Genomic DNA, 12,853 nt, shown 5'->3' with positions numbered 1-12,853 from the left:
GTGTGTCTTGCAGCCGGTAGCGAAGTTATGGGCAGCATAATCTACTTTATAAGTATCAGGTTTCATCAATGTATGTCAAAGCCTTGGTAAGTGAGAGTGTCTTTAACATGATTAAACCAGTCATGACCACCAGTAAATACAACTTTAGTCCTCTTATCCATTGCGATTAGCCTCCACCAGGCCCTCCTACGGGCATATGGATCGTAGAATTGGGCAGAACAAGGAATAATCAGCGAGTACTAAGTCGGTCCACGGTGAAGATCACATTTCGCCCGCGTAGGAGCCTGCAAGTGAAACCCTGGCAAATATACTCACATTGCGAAATAACGTTACATCTGGTATAGACAGACATGTATGTTGCACGAATGTCTACCTCGTATTTGCAAATATTTCATCGAGACATAACTGATTCCAAAAACAAGTCTAAAGCATCTGTATATGACACTATATTGAAATACTTGCATTTAGACTGACAACGGTTGCTGAGTTATTGATGTTATGGCGTGTACTGTATAAAATGAATTAGTTGTAAACTAGGTCTTTGCGTACATTGTACTTGTAAAACTGTCGAACGATGACCTTTTTTTTCTATTCATTTTTGTCCTGACAAGTTAATTAAAGTGGAATAATCACATTGAATAGGTCAGCAAGAAGCTAGCTCAAGGAATAGGTGTAATAAAATGCCTAAAACCATATAGTAATAATTATAATACTAATAATAATGATAATGATAATAATACTAATAATGATACTAATAATGATACACCGATAATAGTAATAAGCATAATCATAAAAATAATACAGACCGTTCCAAGTCACCGTGAGGCTTGTTATTGTCATAATTCAGACATATTTTCAATGTATTGTAATTATTTGTGTAAGAGATTTGATACTTTTGAAATATTGTGAATATGATTTTAACTTTATAAATATTTCGAAAGTTTTCTGAAATTTAATAAATATTCATGATGTGGAATATGATATTTCCAACAGTTTCTAAATAATTGTAACAGCATTCTACCATCATTTACAATTTTTTACAATTTCTTACAATTCTTAACCATTATTTGTAACATCTTTATAGATAGGTCAGAGGGCTGGGAAGGAAGCAATTCACACATCCTTGCGAAGTATAGGGAAGAATGCTTTCCACAGTACAAAGGACCCAACAGTGTCCCGCAGTGAAATGTAAAGATGTACAAAAGCAGACAGAAGAGCCGGATTAGCACCTACTTTTATGGGGGCGATCACCATTCTACCATTATCTACCATTTTCTACCCTTTTTTTTAAATATTTCTAAAAGTGAAAGAATCATATAGATGTTTAGAAATTATTCTAAATAGAGACATGTGCCGTAACTTTCAAAATATTTCCAAAATATCTAATTGAATCCGAATAAATTCAACTTTTCATCTTCAATCTTTAACAAGAAATTAGAACTATTGTCACTGAAATATTCTTTTATTAAAAATAATTCAAAATTATTAGAAACATTATTCAAAATTCCTCATGGTGACTTGGAATGGACTATAATAATACTTATACTAATCATAATAATGATAATAATAATGATGATAACAATAATAATAATAATAATCATTATAATCATTATAATCATTTCTATGATCATAATAATCATTTTTATATCGATCATCATTATAATAATAATGTTTTTATTGGTCAAAATTACCCTTGCAATGACAGCCTTTCTAGTGCTGAATTGGTGCAGTTATTATTTGTCATTTCTATTGTTATTGTTATTTATATTGTCATTGTTATTTATAGTGCAATGGTATTCTATGTACGGGGTTGAACGCCCTGGAATCTTTGAAAAGCGCCACCAGGAGAAATGTATTCCTGGTTAAACAGAGTTCGGAGACCTCATATCCCCGTGAAATATTTTGATTACACAAATTACTTCCATATTTGCATAATCTATGCTTGGTCAGAAAAGGGCTGATCATAGATCTGTCTCGAGTTGTTGAGAGAAAGTTTCTACAAAATGCGAAAAGGTATAATTTTAGCGTAAGCCTAATGCGTCAACCTTTGGACGTTAAGAACCCAACACACTTTAATCGAGACGAGTATGGGTGACCACATGTGCTTGACTGAAAACACTTGCAGCAGCGAAGCTGTATCATTGCACTTTTACTAAGCTACTTGAAAAGTTATCCTCCTTGGATTATTTTGACAAAAACGCCCCTGCAGTTCCAGAGCAAGCTGCTAGGGGGCCAAACTTACGCTACCTCTTTCTTAAATCACCGGCTATCTGCCACCGAAAAATCAATACCATAGCACGTCCAGGGCAAAAGATTTAAAAAAAGGAAGTTCTTCCGCAGTACCAAGGTCACATACCATGGGGCCCAAAAACGACCATGACCTTCGTCTTCCCAACACCTACTCACATACCAAATATCATCTTAATCCATCCTGAGTTTCTTGAGTTATGCTGACTAAACAAATCCAGAAACACAGACACACAAACACACACACACACACACACACACACACACACACACACACACACACAACAATATCTCAATTTTTCATGGAGATAATAAGATAAATGGACGTACATTTTGCTACATGTTAGAATATCTGAACCTGTATAAAGATGATATTCATACATGCAAAAATCTGGGAAAACAAGAATTCGGAGACACACACACACACACACACACACACACACACACACATACACACCAAAAACCATATCTCCATTTTTCATGGAGATAATACTAAGTAGATAGGTGCCAATTTGCATAATTCATACTTCATTATACGTCTCTGTCTAAGCTACCTGCCTTCTAAATATCATGGAAATCCGTTGTTCCTTTGATCAGTTATTCTCTTTGGAAGATTTTGACAAAAACGCCCCTGCAGTTTTAGAGTAAGCTGCTAGGGGGCAAAAGCCTACACCACTTCTTCCTTACATCACACGCTATCTGCCACCAAAAAATCAAGACCATGGCATGTCCAAGTCAAAAGATACAAAAAACAGACGTTCTGCTGCAGTACCAAGGCCACATACCAGGGAGCCCAAAATCGATCTTGACTTTTGTCTTCCCAACACCTACCCACATACCAGATATCATCATAATCCATCCAGAGATTCTTGACTTATGCTGACTACAATAGTCTGGAAACACAAACACACAGACACAAACTATATCTCCATTTTCTATGGAGATAACAATTCAGCACGAACTAACGCGGTATCGCGCAGAGCTGGAACGGATGCGGGGCCACCAGTTGGCCAATGACGGCATCGGTGTTTGGATTAGGAGCGCCCTCTGGCGTCTTGAAGGTGAAGGACTTCAGCATGGTCGAGAAGAACAGGAAAAGTTCCATCCTGGCCATCTGCTCACCAAGACACACACGTCGGCCTGGAAATAAAATAAATGCCCAAGAGATTAGAGACACATAGAATATCATAGAAAGTATGTAATCATTACTGTGGTAAAATATGGGCCTGATAATTACCTCCTCCAAAAGGCAGGAAAGACTCGGGATTGTTTATAACGCCCCCTCCCCCATCCATGTCCAGAAACCTTTCGGGGTCAAACCGGTCCGGATCAGGCCAGTAGGCGGGGTCCATGTGGAGGGAGTTCAGGTTCATCAGTACCTGGGACAATCAAAATAAAAATGAGGTTACAAACACAATTTATCGAAAAAAACAACACTTGTAAGCATAAACTACAAACATATCGTCACTACGACTTGAATAGCTGTCACACTATCGTCATAACACTAGGTCATGCGTCTGCCTGTAACATCCTCCCAGCAGGCCCGATATGCTCGGTTCATTACCTCCCACAGCGGCCCTGCAATGTCCATTAATTATTCATGAGCAACTGTCAACAAATTCGTCAGAAGCGAGTTCACAGACTGGACATTGCAGGGCCGCTAAGGGAGGTAATGAACCGAGCATATCGGGCCTGCTGGGAGGTTGGCCTGTAAATGAAGGGATGATTTCAGCGCCTGTGCAAAATGTTGTATGATTATGTAATATGTAACTCATCATACCCGAGTTCCATTAGAAATGTCATATCCCTGCACTTTGACCTCCTGGGTGGTGGCGTGTACTGCAATAGGAACAACAGTGCGGATCCTCATGACCTCCAGCAGGCAGGCATTCACGTAGGGCAGCTGGGAACGGTGGGCCAGGGTGGGCAGACTCTCACCAACAACGGTATCAAGCTCCTGCTGTACCTGTTAGGATAGGAAAAAATCAAATCCAAATGTTCAGAACAGTTTTTTTACACATTACTGGCATGGCACATGAACCACAGTATTTCATCCTTGAGGGGCAAAATGTACTACTAAAGACGGCATACCTATATTGCAATAAGGGCTTATTATTGGCTCGCTTATTGACGCACCTGAGCCTCACTTTGGTGCATGACCCCGAGCTGACCCCGGGAAATTAAAAATGCCGCCGTAATTGGTTAGGACGAGATTGCATCGATGTAACAATCAAAGACGTCTTCAGGGTTCTTTAAAGTCACGTGATAAGTCACGTGAACATTTGGAAGAAACCAAATTACTCACAAGTACCTTATTTTGGATGTCGGGGTTCAAGGTCATGTAGATTAGACTCCACAGCAGTGTGATGGCGGTTGTGTCTGATCCGGCAAAGAAAAGATCCGAGGTCATGTACAGGACGTTTTCTTCTGTCAGACCGTCCACCTTTCCCCGCTGTTCAAGCTCTAGGAGGCAGAAGTCGATGAAGTCTCGCGGGTTCTCGCGATCCAGGTGTTCCCAATGGCGAGATATCTCCTCTCTTACTACCTTTTCAACCTTCGATTGCTCTTCCCAAGCATTGATGGCAGATCTATTGACTGGAAAATGTGCATTTGAACATTGACAGATGAATGCAAGGTTAAGGTTGTGAAAAATAGCTCTGGACGCTTAAGCGAATCCCCCCCCCCCACTGAACCCGCGGCCCGCTGGCGGCGTCGCTGCGTCCTAAACTGGATTTGTGTTACCCTTGACTTTATGCTGGAACATCACTCAAAACGTGCAAGTTTGGCCAAAAAGACAACAAAACACACAAAGCTTGAAAAGATTCGTTTTTTTTTCGATAGAATTTGTTGAGTGCTTTGTCAATTCGATCGGCCGCAGCGACGCCGCCAGCGTGCCGCGGGTATAGTGGGCTTTAGATAATTTCCCGGCAACCTTCCTCACTGCCTGACTGGCCTCTACTTCTTCTTGCCGCATGGTGGCGTTGCGGCAAGGATTCTGTCCCAAACGTGACTCGATTTCCGAGGAAGGTACCTGAGGAGCTACCGAAACGTCGCCCAGGTAAATCCAGTACGGTTGTTTATCATAACCTCATCTTCTTACGACCTATCGATCTATTCACAGTACTGGAGAAAATATTATGCAAAGAGAAATTCTACCTACCGACAGGCACAAAGCGTAGCAAGGGGAAAACGCTGATGATCTGCCCAGATCCGACTTCAAACGATATAGTGGCTATGGCTTCAGAGAGCTCTCGGAACGTTTCATCCTCGTAGTCGTAGCGCTTCCCGAACGTCATGGAAAAGATTATGTTTGAAACAGCCACGGTGATGTCATGGGCGAGGTCAAAGGGCTGCCCGTTGTTTTCTGCAATCTGAACAGAAGGTATTTTCGGCAAAATGATGAATTTGTACAGATAGAAACGGTCTAATAATAAAGTGTTGGTCACACATACTATGACAATAGTTTGTAGACCGCATACCATCGCCATTTTTGCTTTAAAAAAAAGTAATCATGAAAGCCAATCCACATTATGGAACAATTGTCATCGTAAACATTTTTATCTAGCAATACGTCGAGAGACAATAGTCAGAAGGGAACAAAATGTGATCGATGATAAAACTTGTTGAACATTGATCATGAAAATGCCTCAAATACTATCACCCAAATGATCTGTCTCAGGACCCTACAATGTTAATTTTTGGTGACGCCTCAGGGGCGAGCCTGATTGGTTTTATCTTACCCTGTGGCGTAGACAGTTTGCTTCTTCTCGGATTTTGTCTTCAATACCTCCAGGTCCGACTTTCATGCCCAGTTTCTTCATGACCGTTGTGGCAAACCTCTTCCTCTGTCTGAACTCTGTCCCCCAGCGTGCAGTAATAATGTCTACAGGAACAAAGATATACATGAGTGGGTGAGTGAGTGATACCTATCACGTTCTCTATCTATTTCAACGAATGTAATAGACCCATTTCTAGTTACAGCGGCCATTTTGAATTTTCCGGGGTCAGCTCGAGGCCATGAACCAAAACGAGACTTGACAGGGTAGCCTTCTTTGTTCACTTGGTAAATTTCAATCCTCTGAGGTGAAATACTGTGGTACACGTGTCTTTCTTGCCTAGAAAATATTGTTGTGGACATTTGGACTTGATTTTGGCAAGTTTTCACAATAATCGGGTGACTTGAGGACAGTACTGGCTTTACAGTGTGTTGGGCACAATGATTATGGGGTCCGACTACTAGTTTTTACCGGAATACACATACAGAATGTTGAAATCTACCGCAATACAGTATGACTTGATAAGGAAAAATCACATGTTGCCCTGAAAACATGGAATCACTAAATAGATACTGACAACAATGTATGTTTGGTTAGCGGAGTTATTCCTGCTTGTGACCAGTCCAAACTAAAAAGATTGTTATCAGTAAGGCTACACCAAGTAATTTTTATGGATGACGTCCGCGCGCGCATTGATTTTGGTCTGTTCCAAGAAAAGAAAAACAAGAAATTGCGCTTCCTGTAACTATGACCAAAGAGTTCCTTTTTTATTTAATATATTTCTGCAGGCCTGCAAAATCAATGGGATATGGAAAGAAACAGGACAGGACAACAACTGCTGTTCAACTTCAACTGATTTATTCAAATTATTGCTTTTTTCATGATGGATCAAAGAATTGTTAGTTGTTACACTGTGTTCTCTCATTCAATTTGCGTCCTAACATGTGTCGTCGACTATTATATTTCAAATCTAGGCATCTTCTTTTTTTCGGCCCCTCTTGTTTTTTTTTCGCGCTCTCGCAATAGATTTAGGGTCTCCAAAGGACGTCATCCATAAAAATTACTTGGTGCAGCCTAATGATAACAAACATGTGACCGGCCAGGATCGCATATACGTTATCTTATGTTGAGGGTTAATCTTTGACAGCCGGTAGGAGTTTTACACGGTAGGAGCTTACTAATCAATTAGCCATCCACGAAATCGTCGTGATATGACATGTAGCGGGGGTAATGCATAAAGCTATCGTCTGAATGAAACACGGATTTGTGTACAATCAACCGATTTTTGCGCCACCAAGAAAATTTGGCAATAGATAATGGCTACGTTCAATGCAAGATGCGTAGTGGCGACTCTTACATAAAAAAACATCGTCATGCAACCTTACTTGTTTTACACATTAGGCATTAGCTATATACAGTAGAAGCCACTTAATTGCACCTCGGATAAACGCACATTCCATTTAACTGCACCGAGTCCCAAAATCCCAAACCGGTTCCCATTCACTGCATTGTTAGAGACTCCGCATATCTGCACCGCACATTGTCACCAATGCCGGATAACTGCACCAAAATGTTTCAAAAATCCTCGACAAGTTAACTAAAAAAGTGCGCTAAAATCGGCAAACGCGGTACAAATGAGCCGATAAGTGCCTATGTAGAGGCACAATACCGCCAATATGTCTAAAATTGTTTTCACTTACAAAGGAAGGTGGTCTCCATTGACAATCACGTTGATAGCGATCGTATGGGAGGTCCCGGGCGGGTCACGGGCGTGTCGTCAGCATAAAGAGACGCACGCATGCCAAAGGCGGTATTGCGTTTTTGCAGAAAGCATGCGCTGCTGTACTCAATAAAGATTGGTCTCTACCTGTACACTGTCTTATTACTGTGAATATATTTAAGTTCGCGGGGATTTGAGTTCGCATTAAGGATGACATGGGGTCTTGTTGGCGGTTTAAGGTTCGCGGCAGCGCTATATTCACATACTGCTGCTGGCACTTACTGATTTCACTCACTGTGTCCTAGATCCTGAGACGTCTTTCTTGAGAATTTGAAATTTACTGTTTTGATACATAAACGTGGCCCTAACAAGAGGTGGAATCTACGGTGTTTAACCGCACTGTGCCTGTATCACGAAAGCTTTCGAACATCTAAATGCGTGCAAACAAGTTCATACAGCACATCGAGGTTTATAAGCTATTCACCTCCTGTATGATACAGTGTACTACCGGTCCAGCTGGGCAATTTTTTCATAATTGCACCAGCCGGATAATTGCACCAAATACGCTGGCAAAGGGGGTGTGCAGTTAAGCGGATTCTACTGTACAAGACATCCAAAACGTGGCCGGGTCTTGGAGAGTTTATGTCGAGATTAATTATAATCTTACGTGATATAACGAAATTACCCGCGGCGTCGAACGCCCTCCCCCTTTCTACATCACTGTTATTCTGTTGACCACGGTTCGAATGTGATACCACAGTACAGGTATCTTTGGTCCCGCTGTACATAAAAAGTGGGGCTCCAAAACGGAAAAATTCTAGTAAATTAGCTTGATACATGTCGGATAAACTTGCATTTGATACGTTCCCGACCGGATTGCACATTTACGGAAGTCGACCTGACGTTGATGTAGCAAACATGTAACCTAACACCGGTGATGAGGTTCTCACGTTGATCTAAATTGACAGGTTGCTTTGCTTTGATGTGGGCGTGATCTCTGAAGGCATAAACATGAACTTCATTGAATGTGAATGGTACCTGTGATTTCTAATTGTTTGCTAAAAAAGAAATCTAGAAAAACATGAAGAGCGGGCTCTAAAACAATTGATGATGTGGTTCAAAATATGTCATGATTTCGCACTGAATTGACTGGAATAACAAGGTAAGATTTGCCGCGTACTTTTGAGATCACATGCGGTGCCATGCAGTCAGTGCAGAGCTCACCATATCACTTTCCGCTGTTACCATGCTTGTTACCATGAGACTTTTTCTGTGGGACGTACGTATGAAATGAAGTATCTACTTTCATTGCCGTACCAAGCAACGGATCGTCTACTCTCCAAGCAGAGGAGGGGTTCCGGCAGGTTTTTGGCGTGTTTTAGGCGTTTTTGTTGGGCTTTCTACTTTGTCATTTTTTTTGTCTAGCCAACCCAACCTCTGCCAGTAGACGCACTGATCAATGCCTAATAAACCTAATCACTAGACAAAACAAATGACAAAGTAGAAAGCCCGCCAAAAACGCCTAAAACACGTCAAAAACCTGCCGGAACCCCTCCTCTGCTTGGAGTTGGCTAGACAAAAAAAATGACAAAGTAGAAAGCCCGACAAAAACGCCTAAAACACGTCAAAAACCTGCCGGAACCCCTCCTCTGCTTGGAGTTGGCTAGACAAAAAAAATGACAAAGTAGAAAGCCCGACAAAAACGCCTAAAAACACGTCAAAACCTGCCGGAACCCCTCCTCTGCTTGGAGAGTACGGATCGTCAAGGCTGACATGGTTTGGAACTCAACAAGCGGCGTAAATAGTCGCTAAGTTATGCTTCGGTCACATTTCCAAGCCGGGGCCCGGCCGGGCTGTTTGAGAAAACAAAGAATAAAAGACGCATATCAAGGATATACATAACGTATGGTAAGGACTAATTTTTCAAAAGTTTTGTGTGTTTTGTTGTCTTTTATGTCATAGTTTTCGTTCCCACAAGCTGCCCGGCCGGGCCCCGGGTTGGAAATGTGACCCTAGCATTACAGTGCGCCCCGTGGCGGTGGAAACTTACGCGCGGTCAAGAATTATTTACTACGGGGAAGTTGAAGTTGACAGACAACCAACACCTGTGCAATACAATGTCGAACTCATATATTTACGTCCGACTTATAGACACAGCAACCTCCGTTAAAGCCCCACTATGTAAGATTTTGGCGCAAAAGTTGAAAATATTCTTGTGAACAAATCTTACTGTGAATGGCAGGTACTGACATGTACAACCCCTTTTCAGCATATTTTCTTCATTATTTCGTCTATTTTTGGTGTTTGTGAACTGTGCAAAAACAAAACAAAAACTCCCGGACACCACCTCAACAGTAGTAGGTGGCCTGTTGTAAACAACAACATCCCAGTGCACTGGAGGACCCCTATGGTGGTCTAATCACTTAGGCACACTTTAGACTGCCAGATGCCATGAAGCTCTTCTTCTTTGGAAGCACTCATATCTTTTCCCAAGAGGATAGAATACAACTATTAATTTATTCTAGAGAGTCTACTTTGAAGCGTATCAATGAAGCATGGTTATTTTCCCTTGAAAACTGCAAGAACTCTGGCAAGGATGACTTTTTACAGAAACTGGTAAACAGGCTCCCCACGTGCACTGGACAGTCAGGCCTATAAGAAGCTGGTGGCCAGACATGTGTGGCCATTGGTTGGTTTCACACTGTGTGCTGTTTTGGATGGAGGATAACAGTTTTTTTAAAGTTGTTTGTATGGTGCAGTAATGTTGTAACCTCCCTCCCTGAATATCGGTAAGCAATTCTATAGGGTTGATCAAACTTGCTATGCAAAGAAACGGTAGGAAAATCTACTTTCTGCATTGACCTAAAACTACATGGTGGGGCTTTAAGGTCACAAAATCTCTGAAACTACAGAATTTTATCGGTAAACAACAGCTCGGACTCTAGCTCGAAACATGGCGGCACTGTCAGGCGTGGTGACAGTAAAACTAGCACCATATTGCATAGCAGATTACGAAAACCCGTGGAAAAGACTACAGTTTGGGGTGACGATAGAAAAAGAAGGCCGTTTATATTTTCAGATGGTTTGTTTTAAAAGAAAAAGATAATCGAATGGTTTTTGCAATGTGGCGGTTTATACTGTAAATTACCATTTGGTCGGTTACTTATCAGTATTCAGAGCTACTTTTATCGACAACCTCTGCTCAGCATTGTGTGCCGTACTGTGGGAAATCGAAATCCGAGCTTCTCACAAAACCTTGTTTTCGACACAATCGTATAAGCATAACGCCATTTTGTTTTTCTTGGCTGTGATGTTGAAATGTGTTTTGTTGGGGTAATGATTGTGTACTAGCAGCCGTATCTGATGATTTTGATTGACGTCGGTCGAGCTCAATTCTTGAAATGTGACGGGGGCTTGAAAGTCCCAGTTTTAGGTCGTATAGCAGTCGTGAGACTTTTGTCAAGGAAAGTATATAGTGATTAGAGCTTTACCTTTTCCGAAACCGGTCATGGCATCAAACAGGTAGGTTGGCGCCTTGGACGCGAATAACTTGGACCTGTCCACGAGCGCGTCCTTGACGACAGTGTAGCCGTTCAGAACCACCGCATCTTCCATCCCCATCCTGACGGTGAAGACGTCCCCGTACTGCCGCCTCCATGCCGTGAACAGCTTGATGTGAGGCGTTCGGCCAAAGGCGAGGAGGTGCCCGAGAACAGGCAAACGTCCTGTCGGATAAGGTGGCAGGTTGCTGGAACGTTTGAAGACACAATATGCCAGGAGGAAAGCTCCGCACAAGACTAGGATCGTTTGCAGGGTCAGGCCAGGGATCTGTACATGTAAAATCTCCTGGACGGACTCAGTTATCCACTCGACAGCACCGGCCATTTTCTCACGATTACAGTGGGTGACCAGTTCTTGGGTATTTAAGCGACCCGATGAGGTTATATTGATAATAATATGTGTGACCTATGGCCTCCATTGTTTACAGTTTTAATTCAACAAGTTTTAATGAGGCGAATTTTTTCGTGATCAGTTTTAGACAAATATCGCACATCATGGTCTCCAGCGCCGTGGTGTTGTAACCAAATGACCTGAAATTTGGTTTAGTTGTGCATTGGATATTTACCCAAAGGACACCATTATCATTTTCAGCATACACTACTCTGAAATTATTCATTTTGCGATTTTTTGAAGAAATTTTTGGTTATTTTGAGTCCCGCCGGCGTTTCAAAGCGGCAACCAATAGGCGCGCTACATGGAGTATAAGCGAGTGCGTGGTTGGTCAGCTCAAGGATATAATGTCCTTGGTCAGCTCTGTTACAGCGAATGAGGAAGTGCGTTGCAAATACGCGTTAGACATGCGAAGTCCCCGCATGACAACAAGTCGTAGCTTCAGATTCAGTAAGTATTGCTTCTCGTTAGTGAAATACAGCGATGTAAGTTCTTGTATCGAGAAGGGAATATTGCCATGATATTTTGGGTTCAATAGTTTCGCACGGATGGTCGCGGGGAAATTTGTGTTACAGTTTCACGGTAGCTTGGGTTACGCTTTCACTCACCCAGTTTCGTAGCCCTATGATAGGGCTAATGCATAAGACTTCAAGTAAAAGAAGTCCTACATAGTTTCCTATCCACACTGCGCACTCATTGGATCATCCTTCATGTGTGATTAAGTTATGGGGGAATGCCGAAGTCGCGCGGCGGAGCCAGACCCTTGTAAACTGTTAACGTATGTGAGCTAGGGTGGGGTGGGTTGGTGGGTTGTCAACTGGTGACTTTCCCTAGGCCGAAAAACCCTTCTGTTTCCCACCTCGGAGAACCCCTAGCACTAGCGTTTTCTGGGTCGACCTCACCACGCTCCTCGGCTTTGCGGATGAATCCAACAAGAGGCAGATGGGTGAACTTCCGCTGTACTTATATGGTAGTGAGAATCATGTGATTTAGGATCATCCAATCAGCGCGCAGTGAAGATAGCTTGATGATTCCGATGCTTTGTACACGAAGGGTGATAGGTGGGGCCCATTGTTGAACATGATCCAATTATCAACAGCCAATCAGGGAGAAGAATAGTTAATGATTGACAGGCATGTAAAACCTTGATCCCTGTCAG

The 12,853-nt window shown here is 42.1% G+C and overlaps 1 protein-coding gene across 1 annotated transcript; it reads right to left on the bottom strand.

Moving 5' to 3' along the window:
• Positions 1-4,021: 4,021 nt before the first annotated feature.
• On the bottom strand, positions 4,022-11,628 carry LOC136438397 (cytochrome P450 2C20-like). The gene is made up of 5 exons (XM_066433168.1): positions 11,235-11,628; positions 5,988-6,130; positions 5,408-5,618; positions 4,559-4,842; positions 4,022-4,213 (listed from the first exon to the last, which is right to left on the bottom strand). Exons 1-5 carry the CDS (start codon positions 11,626-11,628, stop codon positions 4,022-4,024), a joined length of 1,224 nt encoding a protein of 407 aa, XP_066289265.1.
• Between the last annotated feature and the right edge of the window lie 1,225 nt (positions 11,629-12,853).

Source organism: Branchiostoma lanceolatum, chromosome 7 (assembly GCF_035083965.1).
Source record: "Branchiostoma lanceolatum isolate klBraLanc5 chromosome 7, klBraLanc5.hap2, whole genome shotgun sequence".
Taxonomy (NCBI): Eukaryota; Metazoa; Chordata; class Leptocardii; order Amphioxiformes; family Branchiostomatidae; genus Branchiostoma; species Branchiostoma lanceolatum.
The sequence above is the reverse complement of the archived record's forward strand: the minus strand, read 5'-3'. Positions and strand labels throughout refer to the sequence as shown.